Source organism: Furipterus horrens, unplaced genomic scaffold (genome assembly GCF_987537825.1).
Source record: "Furipterus horrens unplaced genomic scaffold, mFurHor1.1.pri manual_scaffold_12, whole genome shotgun sequence".
In the NCBI taxonomy this organism is placed as follows: Eukaryota; Metazoa; Chordata; class Mammalia; order Chiroptera; family Furipteridae; genus Furipterus; species Furipterus horrens.
The window spans coordinates 98,290,080-98,312,117 of NW_028327182.1; the positions used below are offsets into that span (position 1 = coordinate 98,290,080).

The following is a 22,038-nucleotide window of genomic DNA, read 5'->3' on the forward strand; positions in this document are numbered from 1 at the left end:
CCGGTCCCCGTGGGCCTCCGGCTGGGTGCCTGCGCGGTGAGCTCAGGACAGAGGGCCCCTCCCCAGGGTGCAGGGATCTCTGTGCCGCATGATCCTGAGAACCCCCTGGAACATAAAATAGAAAAAAGGAGGAGAGAGGGAGGCAGAGCCCGAGACAAGACTGAGGCTTCTCTGGGTGCGTCTTTGCTGACTTTCAAACGAAGGCCAGTACCATCCAGAGGCCGACAGGCCGTTCAAGTCTGCGCTGAGGTGTCGCCGGCGTAGGCACGGAGCGTGACAATAGGCATCACTCTGCACAAGAACACGGTCAGATACTAGAAAATACACTTTACACAGGATCGGATTCATTTGCGCCATGTTCCAGGTCTGATCATGTCGGGGGACGCGGCACGCGTATCACGGCAGAGATTTTACTTTCCTGTGAGCCAGAAAGGTCCTTACGTCCTGGCTTTTTTGGGCCTTCAGGTGTGACTCTAGACTCGGACTCTTGCCTCGACCCGGGAATCCCCGTGAACGGGCGGCGGCATGGCAGCGATTTCGGCATCAGGTCTACGGTGACCTTCAGCTGCGACCCTGGGTACACGCTGAGCGATGACGACCCCCTCGTCTGCGAGAGGAGTCACCAGTGGAGCCACGCGCTGCCCAGCTGCGACGGTAGGTGGCCCCGCGGCAGTAACGTGTGTCACCAGTGCGGCGGGCGGGGGTGTCGCAGGAGGTGGTGTGATACGGGGAAGGGGGACTCATTCTGATAAGGTGGACGCCTTACAAAACTGTCGCCATTTAATGAAGAATGAAAAACCGGGGCCTGTCCTTGAACCCCATCCCCCCAAATGCTCCATGTCACAAAGCCAGGCTACGCACACGCCCTGACACACGGCGTCTGCTGAAGGCCCCTCGTGAGACACTGTAGCAAACGCGCGGGTTCTCCATCTTCAGCCCTGGCTTCCCCTGATGCTGGACCCGGGGGGCAGCTCCCTCCCTGTGCGCACAGCTCGTCCTGTCTCCTCTGCCCTCCCCCCCGAGCCGCTCCCGCCGGGACCTCCCACGGGGGCTCTGGCCCTCACGCCGTCACGCGCCGCCCTGGTTCCAGCCTGTCCAGTTCTACGCTGTCCCCACCCCTTCTGCAGACCTGCCCCGGGGCGTGCAGACACGGATACGCTGATGCCACGCCAGCCTTTCTGCCTGGCGTCATGATTCATGTATCCAACACGGACTAGTTCACGGTCACGCCAGCTTCCCCCAGAACCTGCCTTCGCCCGCGGGCACTTCACACACACGGTTAATGCCATCCAGTCACCGTCAACACCTCTTTCCCGTCATGGTGCCCACGTGCCAGGCACGAGAAAGGCCCCCTGGCTCTGCCTTCAAACCACGGCCAGGCCGGACCCCTCCCCCCGCCTCTGCCGCCCAGGTCCTTGTCCAGGGTCCCGACTTTTTGCTCCCCACCCCCGCCCCCACTCACTGAGCAGCCTGGCCGAGGAAAGGTCACCTTAGCCGCGTTTTGTCCTAGCCGTCACTGTGCCATGAACACACCGATGTTTTCTCGTTCCTTTAAGCCCTCTGTGGAGGTTACATCCACGGGAAGAGTGGGACCGTCCTTTCTCCGGGGTTCCCGGACTTCTACCCCAACTCCCTCAACTGCACGTGGACCATCGAGGTGTCTCACGGGAAGGGTAAGAGCGCAGCCCCGGGTTCAAACATGCGGGACAGGGAGCAAGGCAGGGACTCGCAAAAGGAGGAAACGGGGTTAAATGAGCGAGGGAACCAATTTCCTCCCAGGGGCCGTAGCTTATCTGCCAATTTTTGTGTTTATCAGAAGTTAGGAGGGCAGCGGTCTGTAATGGTTAGTCTCCCGGCGGAAGCAGATTTCCTGTTTTCCTCGCCGGTTCTCAGATGAGCTGGGTGTGTGCGTGTGAATGTAGCCGTGGAAGTTGGGTGTCCTGGTAAGAAAAAAGGCAAAGATCGGGTGAGCTATGAATACTGGTTAAGAAGAGAGGAAGTGAACTTCTAGTTTCCACGCTAGGTCTAGGACACCCCTGGGTACCGCCGGGCGTCCTAAGTGCCCCGGGACCAGGACTCAGGAGAGATCACTTACCCTCACACAGGCCGGCGAAGGCTCCCGGAGCGGCCGACATTTCCTCGCTCTATACTCACGCCATGTTCATTTAGTGCAAGAAATGCCGTTTGTGAACATTCCGTTCAGGAAGGCATCATGGGGTGGTTGTTGTTTTGGGGGTTTTTTTGGTTGGTCTAAACTTGCCATTTTTAACCAACTGACTTATAGTTTTGATCACGTGACTATTATGCAGACACTGTCTTTCCACTTAGATTTGAGCTCTGCTTTCTGTTAAATTGGAATATTTTATTACCTGTGCCGAGTTACGCTCTGCCCTCATGAACGCGTGTGACGATGAGTTGGGCCTTGAAGAAAATTAAGAATAAAAAGGAAACAAATTATGAGTGGCCGAGGCTTTGGCATCATAAACATAAGCGTTGGTATCAGAAAGAGCCTACTGATAGTTAATGTTATTCGTTTGGCTCCGGGAGCCGGGGAACAGTGCTGTGTGTGTAGACTGAAGAGGAGCACGTGTGCATGAGGGCACTCAGGCTGTGGCGTGTGAGTTCATGCACTGGACGTCCCAGCGAAGGTTTTCTGAAGGACGTTCATTTAACATAAACAGGGAGGTTACCTGGGCCTTCACGTCCTTACGGGCCTAGTGACTGTGTCCGCACGGGGCCCGTTCTCGGCGTCCCGGCCCATTTCCCTCCTGTGTCTCCATCTCTGTGTAGGTATCTTACCTGCACCCAGATCTGCATCCGTGTCTACATCCGTGTGCGCACCCGTGTCTGTACGTGTGCTGATGCCTGTTTATATCTGCATCTGTGTCTGTCTCTAGACCTGTGTCTGAACTTACACTCATGTGTACATACACATTTGTTCTTCGTTTGCTGTTTGTTCTGCTTCGTTCTTTCATTGCCAGACCCACTGTCTCCCTACCCGTCGTCTGCCTCCTCACTGTCAGCCTTCCCAGTCAGGCTCCCACGGCAAGGTGAGACTGTGACTCGAGTCTGGGGGCTCTGAGCCCAGAGCAGCGGTTCCTCAGCAGCTGTGCTTCCCCCCGCCTCTGTCTGTCCCCCCTCCCTCCCGTACCCCGGCCCCCTCCCCCCAGGCGTTCAGATGATGTTCCACACCTTCCACCTGGAGAGCTCTCACGACTACCTGCTAGTCACCGAGGACGGGAGCTTCTCGGAGCCGGTGGCCCGGCTCACAGGCTCGGTGCTGCCCCACACCATCAAGGCGGGCTTGTTCGGGAACTTCAGCGCCCAGCTCCGGTTCGTGTCGGACTTCTCCATCTCCTACGAGGGCTTCAACGTCACGTTCTCAGGTACGCTGGGCTCTCCTCCTGCCGTTTCCCGCGATGGTAGTGGCGTGTGGGTGGTGTCTGTGTGCAGGTGCGTGTGCATGTGTGTCTGTGTGCAGGTGACTGTGCGTGCAGGTGTGTGTACGTGTGGGTGTGTCTGTGTGCAGGTGTGTGTGCGTGCTGGTGTGTGTGCATGCAGGTGTGTCTGTGCAGGTGTGTGTGCGTGCGGGTGTGTCTGTGTGCGGGTGTGTGTGCGTGCGGGTGTGTCTGTGTGCGGGTGTGTGTGCGTGCGGGTGTGTGCGGGTGTGTGTGCGTGCGGGTGTGTGTGCGTGAGGGTGTGTCTGTGTGCCGGTGTGTGTGCGTGCGGGTGTGTCTGTGTGCGGGTGTGTGTGCGTGCGGGTGTGTCTGTGTGCGGGTGTGTGTGCGTGCGGGTGTGTCTGTGTGCGGGTGTGTGTGCGTGCGGGTGTGTCTGTGTGCCGGTGTGTGTGCGTGCGGGTGTGTCTGTGTGCGGGTGTGTGTGCGTGCGGGTGTGTCTGTGTGCGGGTGTGTGTGCGTGCGGGTGTGTCTGTGTGCGGGTGTGTGTGCGTGCGGGTGTGTCTGTGTGCGGGTGTGTGTGCGTGCGGGTGTGTCTGTGTGCGGGTGTGTGTGCGTGCGGGTGTGTCTGTGTGCGGGTGTGTGTGTGTGAGGGTGTGTCTGTGTGCAGGTGTGTGTGTCTGTGTGCAGGTGCGTGCATGGGGGGCTGAGCACAGAGCAGGGCTCATGGACAGGCGCATCCCTTGGTGGGAGGACGAGGCTGAGCATCCTGGTTCAAGAAGAAAGATGTCTGTGCAGCACCCGCAAAATGTTGCTTTGCAAACTCTCAGTGGAAAGCTGTTCCTATTCCTCTTTCCTCAAAAGCCCTTTTGTTGACGCCTCATGATCAATTTTATCAGAATCCCTGTGGGAACGGTCCTTCCCGGAGAGAATATTTGGGACCGCTGGGCTCGGGTCACTTTGGGTCTTGCCCCCCAGGGGAGGCCAGTACTCGGGCTTCACCTTCCGGGTGGAAGAAAGTGTGCAGACGAGTCTCTGCTTTACCTTAACGCAACCACGGTGACAGCTATATTCAAAAGTCACGTGACCTTCTTCCTTGTGCTTACAATACATCGATCGTGTCTGGGAAGCATTGATGTCGCTTCAGGCCTTATCTGTCAGGGTTAACTTATATGATCTGAATGATTCTATGACTGGTATTATTATTTTTTACAGATGAAAAAACGCAGGCACTTAACTGATCAGACGTGTACGAGATGAATTTAGTCCCATAAGGACTTGGGGTTCGATGCACAAGCCCTGGCCAGGCCCCACTGTCTCAGTGATGCCCCCTATGTGGGGAGGGACTCCCTGCTCTGGTTGTTGATGGCGTTGGCAATGGCCTCACGCGCCCTGGCGTCCCTGACGTTTTGACAAAGGAAGTGTTTTTTCCATTTCATTCTCCGTAGCCCAGACCTAATGTCATTTTCCCACGCGGTCCGTCCCCAGGTCCCATATGCACAGGTGGTTTTTTCCAGTCTCCAGCCCCCCAGATTCCTCCATGACGCCTGATGTCCCCAAACAGAATCTCAGCCCCTAGACATAGGGGACAATGTCACGCGATGGGGGGGACAGTTCTGAGATGGTTGTTTCACCGCGTCGCGCGTCCGTGTAAACAATACTGAAGTGCGCGCTCTTCGCTAGAGAAGGTCTCAGCGTGTGACGAATACGGCCCCGCAAACGGCGCTGCGGAGTCCGCGCGCTGAGTCCGCGTTCCCGGCAGCCGGCGTCCCACCCTGTCCTCTCCTCCTCCCGCTGCAGAGTATGACCTCGAGCCCTGCGACGACCCCGGCGTCCCCGCCTTCAGCCGGAGGGTCGGCTTCCAGTTCGGCGTCGGGGACACGCTGGCCTTCTCCTGCTTCCCCGGATACCGCCTCGAAGGGGCCACCAAGCTGACGTGCCTGGGCGGGGGCCGCCGCGTGTGGAGCGCACCTCTGCCAAGGTGTGTGGGTAGGTGGCCGCACGCTTTCATTTCATTCATCCGGGGGGCGGGGCCTGTGTTGGGGGGCGGAGCCCTGGGCTGGGGGCGGGGCCTGGGTCGGGGCGTGGCCCTGGGCCGGGGGCGTGGCCTGGGTCGGAGGGCGTGGCCCTGGGTCGGGGGCGGGGCCTGGGTCGGGGGGCGGGGCCTGTGTTGGGGGGCGTGGCCCTGGGCTGTGGGGCGGGGTCCTGGGCTGGGGGCGGGGCCTGGGTCCGGTGGGGCCCGGGGGCCGGGCCTGGATCGGGGGCGCGGCCCTGGGCCGGGGGCGGGGCCCTGGGCTGCGGGGCGGGGTCCTGGGCTGGGGGCGGGGCGGTCAGTGCTGTGGCAGGGGGCGGGGCCTGGGGTGGGGCCGGGGGCGGGTCCCTGGGCCGGGGGCGGGGCCCTGGACTGCGGGGCGGGGTCCTGAGCTGGGGGCAGGGCCCTGGGTCGGGGAACGGGGCGGTCAGTGCTGGGCCAGGACGGGCCACTCCGCTGGCGGGTGCCGGCCCCCGCTTCCCCGTCCGTCTGGGAGGCCGGCTCCTTTCCGCTCAAACCTCGTGGCTGAAGGGCAGCGGGTCGCGGTGTCGGCCACGTTTCTAAAGGCCACACGGGGGGAAACGGTGGCCGCAGCCACGCTGTGACGACACCGCCCTTGACCGTCCCGCCGATTAAAAGCAGGCGTCTCTCCCGGCACAAGGGCGGCCACGGCTTAGGTCCGAGTCCTCTGCATCTTTCCGTGGGACTCGGCCCGGGGCGCGGCCGGAGCCCGAGTGCGGAGTGGGCTTCTCCAGGGCGTCCCCGAGCAGTTGGGGGGTCCTTCCCGATGGGCCCGCTCGTAAGTGGCAGAGAAACGCCGCATTCGGTCCCGCCTCCCCGGGAGCTGGGAAGGTGGCGGCAGCCGCAGGCCCGCGTGTCCCCCGGGCACGGCCACGCGCTGCGGGCAGACGGAGAGGTTAGGGTTCACGGGGAGGACTGCGGGGTGCCCAGCTACACAGACACAGATAAAGCCCTAGCGGCCCGCCGGCTGCGGACATGGAGGTCAGACGCCCACTAAGAACGGAACTTCAAACACGACCTGTGGAAGGGCTGCGCTCTGTGAGCGACGTCACTCGGGGCGGGGGCTCCACACTCCAGGGCTCCGCCGGGGCACTCGGGGCGCTGCAGGCCCGGGCCGAGCGAGCGGACCGGGGCCGGTGATTGGCTTAGACGTTGTGTTTGGTCTCCGTAGGAGAGAGAGCAGCGTCGATACTCGTGGGGATCTTTTTTTAGTTTTATTTATCTATTTATTTTAGAGAGAGGGGAAGGGAGGGAGAAAGAGAGGGAGCGAAACGTCCGTGTGTGGTTGCCTCTCACGCGCCCCCATCTGGGGACCCGGCCCGCAGCCCAGGCCTGCGCCCTGCCTGGGAATCGAACCGGCGACCCCTTGGTCCGCAGGCCGGCGCTCAGCCCACTGAGCCGCACCTGCCAGGGCTCATGGGGATTTTGTTTCCGGGGCTGTGGGGGTGGGGTAAGTATGAGGTGAGGGGTAGAGATGACCCCCCGTCTCCAGAGGCCAAAGCAATAGCGCTGCTTGTCCACAAAGGCTCTTCAGTCCCAACAGGCTCGTTAATTTTCCACACTTAGTTATTTCTGTTCACTGCAGTCGGGCCCTTAATCGGCACCATTTAGTACGTATCTGCTTTAAAAAAAAACCCGAGGATCCAAATCCTAATCAAATGATAGGTGAGATTACATCTTCAGGTGTTTTTTTGTTTCTTCCCACGTATGCAAGGGCTAAAGTCTGCTTTCCAGTGTCCCCTCTCTGTCCTGTGGTCGGACACTGGTGACCCAGCACACGCACCCAGCCGTGACCCCCGCCGGTCAGTTCTGAGTTCTCCTCACACGAAAAATAATCCATTGGCCACTAGGTTAGTATCTTTCCCATCTCCAGTGGCACGACATTGTCTTTCAGACTTTAGAAGTTGTGGCTGAGGTGACCAAACTTTTATTTTTGAATAGTTTCCTTTGTTGATCACGATCAAGTTCCATTTTGAACAAAAACTCCTCACGTTTGTGGCCAGGATTCGCGTTCTGGTGGCCGGAACACAGCGACTTTCTCCTTCTCTCTCATGTCCCACATTTTTAATAAGTTGGAACCCCCGCGGCTCTACCCCCACAGCGGCCAGAAAGGGCCGCTCTTTTACTTTGCTCTTTGATGTCTTTTCATTTATGTTGGCTTTTAAGTTAAGAAACACCCTCTTTCTTCAGGAAAGAAAAGAAGTAAAAGAATATTCATCCAGGCCCAGGAATTACTAGCATTTCCTGAGGAGCGTATCTGCCAAGGATGCCGCTGAGTTTAGACGCAAAGCCGCAGCTCTGCCGCCTTAGGTGCCGGAGCCCCCAGGGTGCTGGTGGAGGGAATGGCGCTCTCTGCTCAGTGGCCACCAAGCCCTGGCTGGAGGACGCGCGCCTGCCATCGAGCACAGAGACACACCACTTACCGACTTCTAAAATCGTATTACCATAATGGCACAGATTTATAAATATAGTCACAATGGGAGCTATAACGTTGAAACAATCATTAGAACGGCCCCTATTAGGTCCCCAGTTTCTGCTGGTTCTTTGCCGCCTCCTCCCCCACTGCTCCTGCTGCCTGCTGCGCCGTCCTTAGTGAGGAGGGGTAAGAGGCAGGGGGTTCCCCCGACTCTGTCCCAGCCCTTCCACGCGAGGACACGATGAGGTCCAAGTGTACACACCTCACGAGCTGATCATGACTCGCAGCCAGTGCCTTCTGGGAGTAGGCTCGGGGGTCACAGGTCCGAGGCGGGGGGCTGAATTTATTCCCGTCCTAGAAAGGCAGGACGTCACGAGCATGGCAACGCAGGATGACAGGAGCGGGCACGCAGAGGCTGTCACAGTCACGCAGCGCCTGGCAGGGCTGTCCCCGACACAGTCACGGAGCTCCTCCCTCCACCCCGTTGGACAGCGGGGCTGCACCGACGTTCCTGCCCAGCGCGGCCACGTGCCTGCAGCCCTTGCGCGCACTGTTGGGTTTCCGAAGGTCACTGTTCTCGGCGTAAAGTGTGGCCAATGGACTAGCTGTGGGAGCTCCCACGGGGCTCGCCAATCTCACACGCAAAGGTGCACGCCCATCAGGAGACACACGCCCGCCCACACACACACACACACACACACAGCAACTGTGTTCTGTCTGACGGCTTGGCTTCTCAGAACCTCAGCGATGAGGGCGTTCTGACCCCACCTGCTCACGTTCCCAGGGGACGTTGGAGCTGAGGGGGTTCTAAGCTCACCTTCCCAGGGGAGGAGACAGGGGCTGCAGGTTAGGGACCCCCTCCCAGTCATCAGGAAGCAGAGCACTGTGTGTCTTTCTACCTGGACTAAAGGTCGTCATGCAAATGTGGACGCAGGTGATGTCCCCTCAGGGGAGGCGGAGGCTGCTCTTGGCCACAGCGCACCACGGGGCGCTCAGGGCTGGGACGCGGGAGCGGCCTCCTCTGCCCTTAGAGCTCTGGTTAAATGCGTGCGGCCAGGGGATGCCAGCAGCTAAAAGCCCAGGGACGTGGCCCCAGTGTGACGGCAAAGCAGGGGCCTGGCACTGGGGGCCGTGTCACAAGGAAGGAGTGAGGCGAGGACAGGAGGCGTGAGGCCCAGGGAGGCCGCAGAAGCTCGGGGCGCGGGGGCTGTTCCAGGACCCTCGTCGGGGGGGCCCACTGCTTCCGCGGCATCAGGAGCGCCCCGCTGGGAGGAATGAGAAAGTCTCGGAAACGGGGCGGATGGGGGTGTCCTCCCTGCCCAGCTGGCAACACGCTCCAAGGACAGCCATGAGCTGTAAACTCTGTGTTAGTGGCACACACGAGAGAGGAGAGGGCCGTCGTGATGTTAAGGCTTTTGTCTGTTAAAATCGGGGACTCCGTCCTGAGTCCTGTTTCCTCTTCAACGCCCCGTGTGTTGTAGCTGAATGCGGGGCGAGCGTCAGAGGACACGAAGGCACGTTACTGTCCCCTAACTTCCCGTCCGATTACGACAACAACCACGAGTGCATCTACAGCATAGAGACCGAGGCGGGGAAGGGCGTCCGTCTCCAGGCGCGAAGCTTCCAGCTGTCCGAGGGCGACACGCTGAAGGTAAGGAGGACCCTCTTCACGGGACCCGTCTCCTCGCCAGGCCGGCGGCATCTGTCCCCTGCACATGCAGACACATGTGGAGGTGTGCGCGCGCTAGCGTAGTTTCATATAAACACACTTTTCGATCTATTGACCCAGCGGGCAGGCAGCAGGTCGCACCCCTTTGTGGAGCGTGTGTGCACTTGGGAGCAGCTTAGTCTGTGTTCCTGGATTGGACCTTATCAGTTGTGCGTCGTGGGCAAATGATCGCACACTTTTGAAGACTTGGCTTCCGCACGCGTACAAACGGGCAGTGACACCTGCCCTCCGGAGCTGTCCCGAGGATGGCGTGAGAGAATCCAGGGGTGTGTTTCTGGCAGGCGCCCGGCACGCACAGCAACAGCATGGCTTCAGGGCCACGGGTGCGGCCCCTCTGTGGCTGCTCCCCATCTCTAGAGGGGGTCTTGACAGTCAGAGCCGCAGTGACTTTGATGTGATGGGGGGAAGAAGCTCAGCCACCGCCACCGACCACAAAGCAGGGCTCACGTGGAGAAGCACCCGGGAAAGGACAGTCTCCGTGAATCACAGGACGCAGGGATGAGCTGGGGGGCAGCCGCAGGGGCCCCAGAATCCAGGGTCAGAGGCCTGCACCCTGCATGGACTTGGGGGGAGGGGCCGGCGGGGCAGACGGGGTCCAGCGGCCCCCAGGTCTTCCCCAGGTCTATAAAATCACACCTTCAAGTGCAGGTGCCCTGTAACCACTATGGCTTCTGACAGAGTCCCCCCCTCTCCTGTGACAATAGCAGGAAACCGGGGGACCTTCCAGGGCAGGGAAACATGCATTTGCAAGACAAGAACATGCAAAGCTGCAGCCGCACGGGAGACGTGCACGGGCTCCCACTCGTCCCCCATGTGCACAGGGATGACGCGGGGTCCCCAGCAGGTGCCCTCAGCCCCACCAGCAGCTGTGGGCTCACGCTGTGTGCAGGAGGCTCCCAGACGGAGGCGCCTGCCCCCTCCTCCACGTTCGACCGCATTTCCACGTCAGGTCGTAACTCAGAGGGGGCTTTGCTGTCGGGGGCCCCGCCATCCATCCACCAGCAGCAGCGACCACTGTCATTAAGACGCTGCTCTCAGACAGGAAGCCGGCATACCCTCAGCATCTGAAACGGTTGGTAAAGTTGTGTCATCAGGAGCCGCTTTCTGAATCCTCCAATAACCTGGAAGTTCGAGGTCAGACAGGCTTCCGGCAAACGTTTAAGTGACAGTGAACTTCCGTGGGCACAGGGGCGTGAGCAGAGATGCCATGAACCACACGCTGCCGAGCGTCCGTGTCACTGTGGCGGAGGAAGCGAGTCCTGCGCATTCGTGGCTCTGCAGCTGAAACGTTAGTACCCAAACGCCGAAGCACCCGCTGCCACGTTCAGCCGCAGAGACGCTGCGGCGCTGCAAAAGCCCCGGTGATTCTCAGGCAGACGTTCGGCTGAACATGCTCATTGACGGCTCAGTGTGAAAAATACTTCCAGAGGCATTATCTCCATTCTGGGGCATCGACGCTGTTCCCAAAGCTGCGTGCCTCCGGGGGTCCCCAACACTCGGGGGCAAGTTCCCAGGCACCCACAGACCCCTCCACACAAAGGGGACGTGTCCTCCCTCCATATGGAGAAGTCGTGGGGGCGAAGTGTAGCTCTAATGGAAGGGCCACGGGAGGGGTGAACGGCGGGAAGAGAGGGTCCCTGCAGACACGAGAGCCTTGGGTGCAGCTCGTGGGGAGCAGGGGCAGGTCCCCAATCCTTCCAGCGCCATCCCCTCAAGATTCTACAGGCTGCTGTCTAACCTGGGAGCACCCACCAGCTGGCGTGGCAGCTGGGGTGCGTGGCGGGGCGCGCAGGTGGCCCCGAGGCCGGCGTCGTGCGCAGGGGTGCAGCCTCGCGTGAACGTGGGCCGCAGGGCCCGTCCATGGCCGAGCACGGGCGTGGGCTCCAGCTGCTGCTGCACCCGGAGGGGTTGTGTGATCTCATAGCTGGTCCCCAGTTTCCCTGCAAGTGAACATCAAGTCCCCCGACTTCCGCCACCATCTGAGCTCCCATTGGGGATCAACACCAAAGTCGCCCCCAGATCTCACCTTGGCGCTGACGCAGGCGCGGCCCACGGGCGTTGGCTCCTTTCTTCATCCGGGCACCACTGCCCAGCAGGGGTGATGGCCGCAGGGGACAAACAGGGCGCGCATGCCTCCTGCAGGGGCCTGGGGGTCTGTGTCTCCGCGGCCCCTGCCCGGCAGGGGAGCCGTGAGCCTGACGCTGTCCTCGGTCCAGCTGGTCTGCGAAGCGCTCCCTCAAGCCATGGCTGGTGGGGCCGACCTTGACCGTCCTTCAGAGCTGAGCAGGGGCGCCTGTGGACGACAGAGAACGGCGGCACGCAGGGTGACCGGCCCTTCGCGGGGAGACCCAGGCGCTCCCCTCTGAGCCAGGCCGCCGTGGACTGAAACTTCGTCACCCGGTGCCAGAGCCCTTGCTGTGTCTGAGCAGTTCACGCGTGCAGCCAAAACACGGTTTTTCAGACAACAGCCTGTCCCTGGCTTTTAGTGAGAAATTGTAGTCACTTTATTCAACCAGGGCAGTATTCCTGTTTAATGCAAATGGAACAAAATAATGATCCATAAAATTAATTTTTCTAAACACGGTTCCTTCTTTGAGGTGTGTGTGCACTGGTGGGCAAGCCTGGGGCAGCGCTTGTGGCTTCTGCATTTGTCGGGAAGCAGGAGAGGAGAAGAGGCAGACGATCCTCGCTGGATGGAGTAAAGGGGGGGGGGGCGCCAGTGCAGGGGCGACCGAGGGCTGACAAAGTCTGGTTCCTGAAGATGGTCCTGACAAGAGAAACTGGATGTTTTTAATGCAGCGGAACCGTTGTATTCTCTCGAGCACACTCTTATCTACACCACAGGTTCCTTGCTATGAACCACTCAACTGATTCAGAGGAGCCGATGGGTGACGCGCTCTGGCTAAGCATCTGCCCTGAGCGCTTGCAGGGGGAGGGGAGCCGCCACAGCGCGGAGCTCTGCGAGGCGGGGTGCAGACCCTCCCGGCAGCCCCAGAGAGCTGTGCTGGGCACCGCCCCACCCTGTCCCCGCCCCAAAACACTTTGACACCAGCCCTCTCAGGGAGGGTGACCGGCACCCCGCCCGTCCAGCCAGGACGACCTCGGAGAAATGCGGGAACCGACCCCAAGCCCCCGCTCTGTGCCCCCCGCGTCTGCTACAAACCAGGGCCTGTCGGCCTGGCCGTCCGAGCCCCCAGCTTCGCAAACGCCTGGGAGAGGAAGTCAGCGGCAAAGGGCTCCAGAGCACCTCCTGCAGCAACTCTGGCCCCCAGACTGCACAGGGGACGAGGCCTCCGCGTGCCGCCGCGCCCTCAAATACACTCAGGAGGAAGAGCTGCCTGAGCTGCGCATCGGCGCAGAGGCCATGGAGCGTCATCCATCCTTCCAGCCTTGACAGGTGGAAGATGAGGGCAGCGGAGAGGGAGCGAGGGGACCCGGGAAGGCAAAGAAATGCTTAGTCAGCTGTAAATAAATGCAGAAAACGCTCTCAGAGCGATGAGTGTCAAGGGGTCTGAACGTAAACGAAGCTCTTCCTCTCCCGTGTTAGCGATAAAGACAGACCTGGAGGAGAGCCGGGGGGTTAGCACGTCACTCGGCCGCGCCCTCCCAAGTCCCGGGCAGACCCACCCTTGTCAGAACCGCCACGTTAGAGACGCAGCGAGGGGAGGGGTCTCATGCTGTGGCTTCTCGCCAGGTCTACGACGGGAAGGACAGCTCCTCGCGTCTGCTGGGGACCTTCACGCAGGGCGAGCTGCTGGGGCTGGTGCTGAACAGCACATCCAACCACCTGTGGCTGGAGTTCCACACCAACGGGTCGGACACCGCCCGGGGCTTCCAGCTCGCCTACACCAGTGAGTAGCCCGCGGCGGCCCCGCCGTCCTGTCTCTTCTCGGGAGGCACCTGTCGCTGCGTGGGTGCGATTTGCTTAAACAGTGACTTCTCCCTGGGTTCCTGACTCTGCTGTGCTTTGCTGTTTCTGTCTGCACACGGCTGACCAGACAGCGCACTCAGAAACATTACCAGAAGCAATAGTTTGAAATGTATCCATTTAGAAGTATAATATTTTTATAATCAAATGGCTGAATCTGAAAAGAAAATAGCTGATGACATTCAGGGCCTCTGGGCTTAAAAGTATTGACTGTGGTGTGGTGCACGTTTGCGGAAATTCCCGTACGCATACGGAAGACTGAAGCTAGTGTTCGATGTAATTCATACTGAGAGTCTTTGAATGCCTGCCAGGTATCAACACTTTGCTATTATATTGAGTTATTACGTATATTAGATTGTATATTAGAATATATATTATTGTGCATGTGTATAATATATATGTCCATATAAAATGAAGAAAGGGGGAGCAAAAAAAACTTGGAATCATCTTCTGGAAGGTGGGCCCCTTGTAGTCCAGGCTTCCCCCGCTGGGCGAGGGTTCTAGGAACCCGTCTGGATCAGGGCACCAGCTGGTGTTGTTGTGGGAGGCTGCGTTCGGCTTTAGTGAAATTTTTTTTAAGACTCTTTCAGCGCGTTTGCCCATTTCGTGACGGGTGATTTACGCGCACACCTGCCCGCACCGCGCTGAGTGTTCAGCAGTTTTTGACCCAAAACAGCCTGAGCCCATGCCCCACCCTCCCTGTTCACCTGATCTCGCCCGAGCACCTTTTTTTGGTTTGTTTCCCCGGATGAAAAAAGTTCTCAAAGGGAAACGTTTTGCTGACGTGAAACAAAAACCGGCAGAAGCACTAAAAGGCATCAGAATCGACAGGTTCAAACACAGTCGTGAGCCAAGGAAAAGCGTCTCAACAGGTGACCTGCATCCAGTGCAGAGGACTTGGCAGACGACTGAAGGTTAAACGTGTAAGAATCAACACACAATTTTTATAAATAACTTCTGGATTTCGGGGTCCCCCCGTGCACAAACGCACGCGCCGTCATGCATGAAACAACCATGTGCTCTGAGGCCTTTCTGCTCAGCACTGATTTCCTAATGAGCAAAGGGAACGCAGGTCACGGGAGTGTCCACGACCCGGCGTGTGTGGGCGGAGCCAGGAGCCCCCCGCCACTCAGTCCTCAGCACCTCCCTCTCCTGCTCTCTCATTAACAGGCCTCAATATGGAAAATGCTTTTTAAAAATAAATATGAAAACAACAAAAGAAAGTAAAAACAAAGGCAGAGCCGCTGTCCTTTCAAAAAGACAAGCTTGCCACGTGGTAACTCTCATTTTCAGCACATTTAGTTTCAAACAAATAAAGTAAAAAGACGTAGCTAGTTGGTGTGAATCACTAATTAAAATTAAGCACTCAATTAGCTAAAATGATTAAAATATACAAGACAGTCCAGGGCTTCGTCCTTCTGGTGTTTCAAAAATTTTATGACACCAAATATCATGACCCAGGAAATTAAACATTCTGGATTTTTGAGCACTAATATCTGTTAGTGATCATAAAGTTTTAATTTCTTTATTTGACAGACAAGCAAATAAAGGCCTGGAAAAGATAACAGTTATCCTAGACCCAGAGCTCATCCATGTACCTAGAAGGAACATTAAGGGTCTCAAAGCCCACTTAGCAGGGTAATTACCGTGGAAGAATTGTAACATAATTAAAGCAGAATCAGGAGAAAACCTGTGTTTCACTTTGATGAAAATAACCCTTTAAAAGATTTCGTAAGTAGAAAGAACACGTGTTACAATGTATGTAACATGAGACAGCAATTGGCATTGTAAAACCAATCTCCACCATTTTTATGTAGTGGGGTTACACTTCACTGACTTCCCCTCTCAGACGTGCTTCTGAGGGTTCTCACAGAAACCGTTCGCTCTGGTTGCAGATAAACGCGGGTCAGCGTCGCCTGCCCTCTGTTCTCTTCTGGTTTGGACTCACTATCAAGATGCTGGTAACTTGCGTTAGAAACGTGCCAACACGTTGTGTCTTTAGATTGCATCGCCGTCTGTTGAGTTTGCATGGACTTCGTCCTCTGTAACTTGTGTGCATTTATTACTACGCAGCTTCACACGATATGGCCAGGACAGAGCGTGTTTCGGGGCTCGCAGACCCAGCATCCTGTGCCAGGGCGTGTTGACAGGAGGGATTCGGCTCTAAGCTGACCGCCGCTGCGGGACACAGCTCCTCCGTCACGGCGACCTTCCACAGTCGAAGCAGAAGTGTACCGACACCGTCTGTCCGCAGAAAGCTGGGCCCTGTGACAGTGACCGCTGGGGTGGGCCGTCCGGGCAGGTGGTGGGGAGAGTGTGATGAACCAGAGCCGATGTTCACGGGGACTTGGGACAGACTGTGGAGCCAGAGACTCAGAGGGAACAACTCAGTTAGCAAGGGTGACGGCCGTGGGAGTCACGCGGGGGGACAGATGTACCTACAGGGTGAGACGAGCGTGTTTCTAGAACCTGGGCTCTGCTGTGGCTGGTGCCACCCCGAGGCCCCAGTTGCAGAGAGAAGGGGTCCCAGGCACTGGCGCAGGTGAGAGAAGGAGCCTCGTGTGTCCAAGGACCTGAAATTCCGTAGAACGATGGACAGCTGACGAGTAGAAAGGACGTAGGAGCCAGGGGACAGGCTCAAGAGAGGCATCATCTGGAAATCACCTCTAGGCTCACACAGTCGGGTCCACTCCCAGAAAACGAGGTGACGTGTGTACCTCTCACCCGAATATTTCTAGGTTCGAGCTCCCTTAGCTTGGGGGTCACCATTGAGGCAACTCTCCCATGACTCCTTACCACGCACAACACAGTGGCCCTCAGACGTGAAGGAAAGAAAGGAATTGGCTCATTTCGAATAGGCTTCGAACCGAGGCTTTGAGAAGAAGTGTGTCCTACGTGAGAAAGGGAGTGTTGTGCTCCAGGCTAATTGTGCTGTAGCAAGCAGGTCGCCGGGAGAGAAGGCCATGCCGCCGAGGACGCGCCGTGTGGCCGCGGTCCCGGAAAGCTGTTCTATCGATAGATCAAGACGCAGCTGTACGTTTTCATAAGCTCACGCCTTCTCGCAAGGTGTCTGAAAATTGCATGTGTACTCTGCTCCGGCGAGAAGCTAACGCCTACAGAATTGCGCGGTGTAGCACACATTCTTCGATGCAGAATGGCTTCCCGTGAAAGCGCCACAGTGGGAACGGCCGCCGAGGTAGTTCGGGTGCAGCAGTGCCGTGGGCTGCAGCACCCCCCTCCCCCAGTCCCCCACGGGGACAACTCTGCGTCTGGTGTGAGTCAGGGAGGACGTGCTATGACGGGAAGCCACACGGCCGTGTCTGGGAATGCCACCGGAAAACCCAGTCCCCAGTCCGCTATCCAGACACACCTTCCGTGGTATGCCTGAGAAAATTACATTCTTAAGCATACGCTTTTAGAGAAACATCAGAATAAATACTGAATTATTATAAAAATCATTAAGAAAATACGTGGGGCCAAACTTGATAGATTTCCGAGGGCGGCGTGGGGATACGTCTGGGGGACCCGCTGGGCCAAGACACAGACCGTCCCACCTCCCGGGGAGGCTGCCCAGACGGCAGGACGTGAACCTCCATCGTTTCTCAGAGGGCGGAGCGGGCTGGGGTTATGACGAGTGGCCCGAGGTGGTGCTGCGCTGTGAGCTCAGCCCCTCGGAGGAGGAGCGGGGCTGACAGCCCGGGATCCGCGCCCGGGAAGGCTCGTGCCTGGGACGGCGCGTCCCCCTGCCTTGCCAGCCCCCAGCGTCACCAGGGCGGAAGGGATGTGAGAACTGTCTGATCAGGGCCGGAGGTCACGGCCCACGTCACAGCCCCACACCCCGTGCAGACCGTGGCTTGCAGGCCTGTCTAGGAACCACATGTTCCATGGAGCTCCCTGCTGGAAGTTACTTCTTTTACTTTGCAATTATTTCTTACGTTCTGTGACAGTTGGCGAGTTGATGGAAACACACGGCTATTTATTTTCATCCTTCAGACCTGACGGGGATGTGGTCGGCCCCCAGCACTTGGGGGAAAGACCAGGGCCCTGGAAATGGGTGGCATAAGTAATGCAAGTGTAAGCATTACACGGAAAGCATGACTGGACTGTGAAATAAAACAGAGGCTGGCGGATGATGTCACCGAGCGCTGTAAAAATCTTACATTTGACGGGAAGAGCGATGACAGACTTTATTCCGTTCTTCTGCAGGGGACATGAAAAGCAATAATTACTGTATTAGTCAAAGTCACGGGGGCTTTTACAGAGGGCCACGCGTGGGCGGAAGGGAGTCTGGGGGTGGATGTGCCTCGTCAGGAAGGGCCACGGGTCGGTGTATTTCTGAGTCTGGTTTTCCCAGCGCGGCCTGCAGCGCCTAGCGGCGCATTTGAAAGGAGAAAGGCAGGGGATCCATTCAGGTTGGCGGTCGCTGTGTTTCTCTGCTCCACGAGTGCTGACGTAAGGATATGTGAAGGCCACCCGGTCTCTACGCTGTCCAATCAGCATTTGTTTGTTAGTTTGTTTTCCGCTGAGTGGACATTTCAGGAAACACTGATAGGAAGAGATCCTTCCTCTAAACGCCCGCAGGCAGCAGGGACCCTGAGCGGTGCATTCAGGCCGCCGGGAACACTCTGCCTGACCGCTGCAAAGACCCCGGGCGACGTACTAGGGCCACGAACCTCAGGCCCAAGCAGGAGCCCTCGCGGTCAAGCGTTCACCTTGGCCACAGGACAGGGCGGGCCTGCGCCCTCCCGGGTCTCCACCACCAGCCCCTGTCGGCTCCGCTGCCTCGCAGAGCGTGTGCCTCTCCTGCGCGTCGTCGCTGGTGTTGGACATGCTTCGCTCTGAAGATCCGTGACATCGGCACGCTCACGGCCTATTGGAACGGTGAGAAGGGTGTAAATGGCTGACGGTGATGAGAAGAGGCTCCCTGAGCACTGTCTGCAGCCGCTGGGGAAGCGAGGGCGTGGGCGGGCTCTGAGGGACGGAGCCGCTGAGCGCCATCCCCGTGCCTCCGGACGCGGTGCCGGTCGCTGGGCGCCTTGGGCAGTGGAGGGGTCGGTGTGGAGGGGCACCCGGTGGGACTTGACTGCCGGGCTTTACTTCCGGGCACAGGGGACTGAGACCACTTGGCGTCTGGTGTGGGGCTGTCGGTCTTGCTGTGACCTGCTGCACACGGGGAGGACGCGATGACATTGGAGCTTGCTCACTGGACGTGACGTAATGACCGGGAGAGCGGGTGCCAGGGGTCACGGCACAGAGGACAGCTCCTGGCTCCCAGGATCCTGCTGCACTGGGTGGGAGCGGGCCGAAGGCAGCGCTGTCCTGCACAGTGACAAGGACTTCCACGGGGACTTCCTGAGACGGGGTTTGGCCATGACGTCCGGCAGAGACCTCTGTCCTTGGTCCACGGCGAGCAGGCTGAGCGGGCAGGATGCCTCCGTGGTCGTTGGGGGCCGGGGTTCGGGGCGGTCAGTGCGGTCAGAAGCTGGGGGGATGCCCGGCCCCTCGCCTGCAGGCCCCACGGCCACGCATTCCGCCTGTGACCCAAGCGCCATGGAGGGCAGGCGGTCGGATGCCCTGCGGCTCTGGGTGCGTCACGGAAACCCGCCGCGTTGTGCCTCCGGGTCAGAGAAACGGCCGGTGAGGCGCCCGGGTGGTAAATCGCAGAAGCAAAGCATTGCCCATTGAACGGCTCTCCCTTCCGGAATTTTCTAGAGGGAGCTGTGCGCTTCGGTGTGAAGTAAGATCCGTGTGAAATGGGCCCGTTCAAGAGAACCCATGACTGGTTGGTGATGCTAAGGGAGACGCTAAGAAATGGCTGCTTCTGCATCTGCTTCTCTAGGCCTTTGAATGTGGGGGTATTTAACGGACACTTTAAAATGTAAAAGACCTGAAGGAATAACATGGTTCTGACAGGAAATATAAATAAGCGAGTCGTTCAAGACGTGCAGAAAACGGTTTTGCTTCTAATTGGAACCTACTCTGTTATTCAGGCTCCCGGCTGCAAAACTGCCGGGAATGTCTGTCGTCCGTTGGTTTCCCCTCCAGCCAAACTCACTGTGACGGAGGTCACACCATTCTGTGTTCCCGAACACGTCTGTACTGCACTTCATGTGGTAACCATAATAATAAGAGTGTAAGTGCGTCGTTAAACGTTCCCACGTTCCTTGTAAGGAGACGTGAAGGGACACCCTCCCTGGAGGTCCGTTTTGGAGGAAGATGAAACTGTAGCTTTCCTTCTTGGTCCGGTAAATATTCCTGTTGAATCCGTTCTGAAATTTCACTCACTGCGTATTCTGATCAAATGCTGTTTTTGTCTTTCAGACGATTTAATCTACTCTGTGTATCTTCTATCCACCTACTTATCTATCCTGTATCTATATCTGTGTATCACCTATTAATCTGTCATTTATTTTTCATCTATATCTGTCTGCCTGTCTCTCTGCCTGCCTCTGTTCTCTGTCCGTCTAAAGGGAAGGAAGAGCGCCATTCAGGGAGTCGGGGTTCCTGGTATTTCAGGCGATCTCTTGGGGACTACTGTGACATTATTTGGTTATGGGTACACTTACATGGATGTGCTTAATATGTTTCTTGATCCAATGATGAAAACCTTCTTTGGGAGGAGAAAAGGAAGCTTAACAGTTATTTTAAGAGGGCAGAAGAATGCAGGGAGTCTCCCGTGGGACTGTTCAGAATGGTTTTCATTCATTATTTATCACTTTTTTGGCAAGACCTAGTGACATCTTCCTTAGTAAATGAGTGGAGACAGTGTACTGTCTCTTCCAGTTTGTAGAATGAGTCTGGGCCAGTCCCCATAAGACGGGCGGAGGGAGCCCAGGGTGGGCACTCCTGCCGCTGCGAGAAGCCCTCTCAGGACCACATCGGGGCGCAGGGGGCACGTCCAAGGGGTCCTCTCTGTATCTGAATCACCCCCTGATTCTCTGCGCATGAAGCTCCCGAGCCCCGGTCCGTGTGCCGCAGGCTGGTGGCAGCCGTGGCCCTGAAGCCCCTCTGCTGTGAGCAGGGACACGTGTCCCTTTTCCTGCGAAGCTGGAGGCCCTGCAGTTTTCCAGGAAGTGGGCGTGGAGGCCGCTGGGCGGCTCTCGGTGCCGGCCTAGACTGAGCGCTGGCCCGGCGGACCCACGGAAGCACCCTGCTGGCCCCGATGGGGCCCCCCTCCTTCCAGAAGGTCCCGATGTGCCGCGCAGGGGAGGTGGAGGCAGCAGAGGCTCCGGGCTCTCTGGGGAACCCGGCACGGCGCCTGGAGAGGTGGGTCGGCGATGGCACCTTGGAGCTCTTCAGGAACAAGCTCTGCTTTTCGGTACAAATGCAGGACAGATAAGGGGACCAGACCTCCAGGAGCACCAAACGGCGAACAGAGAAACTCGCTCCTGACCCCATTTCTCCCCTTTAAATTCACAGTTGTCTTTTCTTTCCCCATTTCAAGGTTCACGTGACAGCGTGGTCTCTCCCCTTGGCTGCTGGCCCTGGGGGACCTCTGCTCACTGCCCCCTTCCTCGTAGGTTTTGACCTCGTGAAGTGTGAGGACCCCGGCGTCCCCAGCTATGGCTACCGGCTCCGGGACGAAGGCCACTTCACGGACACCACCGTCCTGTTCAGCTGTAACCCGGGCTACACCATGCACGGCAGCCCCACCCTGACCTGTCTGAGCGGCGGCCGGCGAGTGTGGGACCAGCCCCTGCCGTCTTGCGTGGGTGAGTAGGGGCCCCGCGTCACCCACCGTCCCCGCCGTGGCTTTCATGTATCCCTCATGGTTGTGGGGGTTGTTACGTATGAAAGGCAGGTTTTCTGTTACCATTTTATCTAGACTGTAGGCAGAGAATTATTAGAATTAGAACACAGGCATTTCATTCTTCCATACTCTCAACACTAATTACGTGGACGCGGGAGCCTTTCTGTCCAGGTAACGCTTTGGAATAAATAAAGAAAAGTGACAGAGACAGAGGTCACGGGGATTTCTTCTGTGTCCGTCATGCAGACCATGATGGGTTCAGTTTTTGTGGCTAAATGAAAACCTGCAACCCCTAGAGTGACCGTCCCGTGTTTCTGCGTCTCTTGCAGCAGAGTGTGGGGGGCAGATCCACGCGGCCACCTCGGGGCGCCTCCTGTCCCCAGGCTACCCGGCTCCCTATGACAACAACCTGCACTGCACCTGGGTCATAGAGGCAGACCCAGGGAAGACCATCAGGTACGTGTCCTGCGTCGGTCCCGAAATCTGAGAAGGGAGGCAGGTCTGGTGCTCGGGCAGCAGAGACAGGAGTCTGTCCGTAGTTCTCCGTGACCAGAAGGAAGACAACGGGACAGTGTGGGTGGGCAGGCTTCCCATTGGCTCACAGGCTTCCGGTGTGTGATAACCACATTAACAAAGAAAGAAAAGAAGGAAAAAATGTATCAGTTAGTTTTTGCTGCGTAACAAACTGGCCCCCAAAACTTAGTTGCTTAAAACAATTCTTTATGTGCTCCAGACTTGGTGGGTTTCCCAGGCAAGTGGGGTCTGGG

The 22,038-nt window shown here is 58.0% G+C and overlaps 1 protein-coding gene across 1 annotated transcript in view; it reads left to right on the plus strand.

Annotated features, from left to right (window-relative positions):
* CSMD1 (CUB and Sushi multiple domains 1) overlaps window positions 1–22,038 on the plus strand; it is a 601,662-nt gene that overhangs the window by 469,420 nt on the left and 110,204 nt on the right. Inside the window, exons 19-26 of the mRNA XM_090258247.1 lie at window positions 466–654; window positions 1,557–1,673; window positions 3,171–3,386; window positions 5,196–5,384; window positions 9,346–9,515; window positions 13,288–13,444; window positions 21,042–21,233; window positions 21,601–21,727. Of these exons, the coding sequence (XP_090114373.1) occupies window positions 466–654; window positions 1,557–1,673; window positions 3,171–3,386; window positions 5,196–5,384; window positions 9,346–9,515; window positions 13,288–13,444; window positions 21,042–21,233; window positions 21,601–21,727 (1,357 nt within the window). The remainder of the gene's footprint in view (window positions 1–465; window positions 655–1,556; window positions 1,674–3,170; window positions 3,387–5,195; window positions 5,385–9,345; window positions 9,516–13,287; window positions 13,445–21,041; window positions 21,234–21,600; window positions 21,728–22,038) is intronic.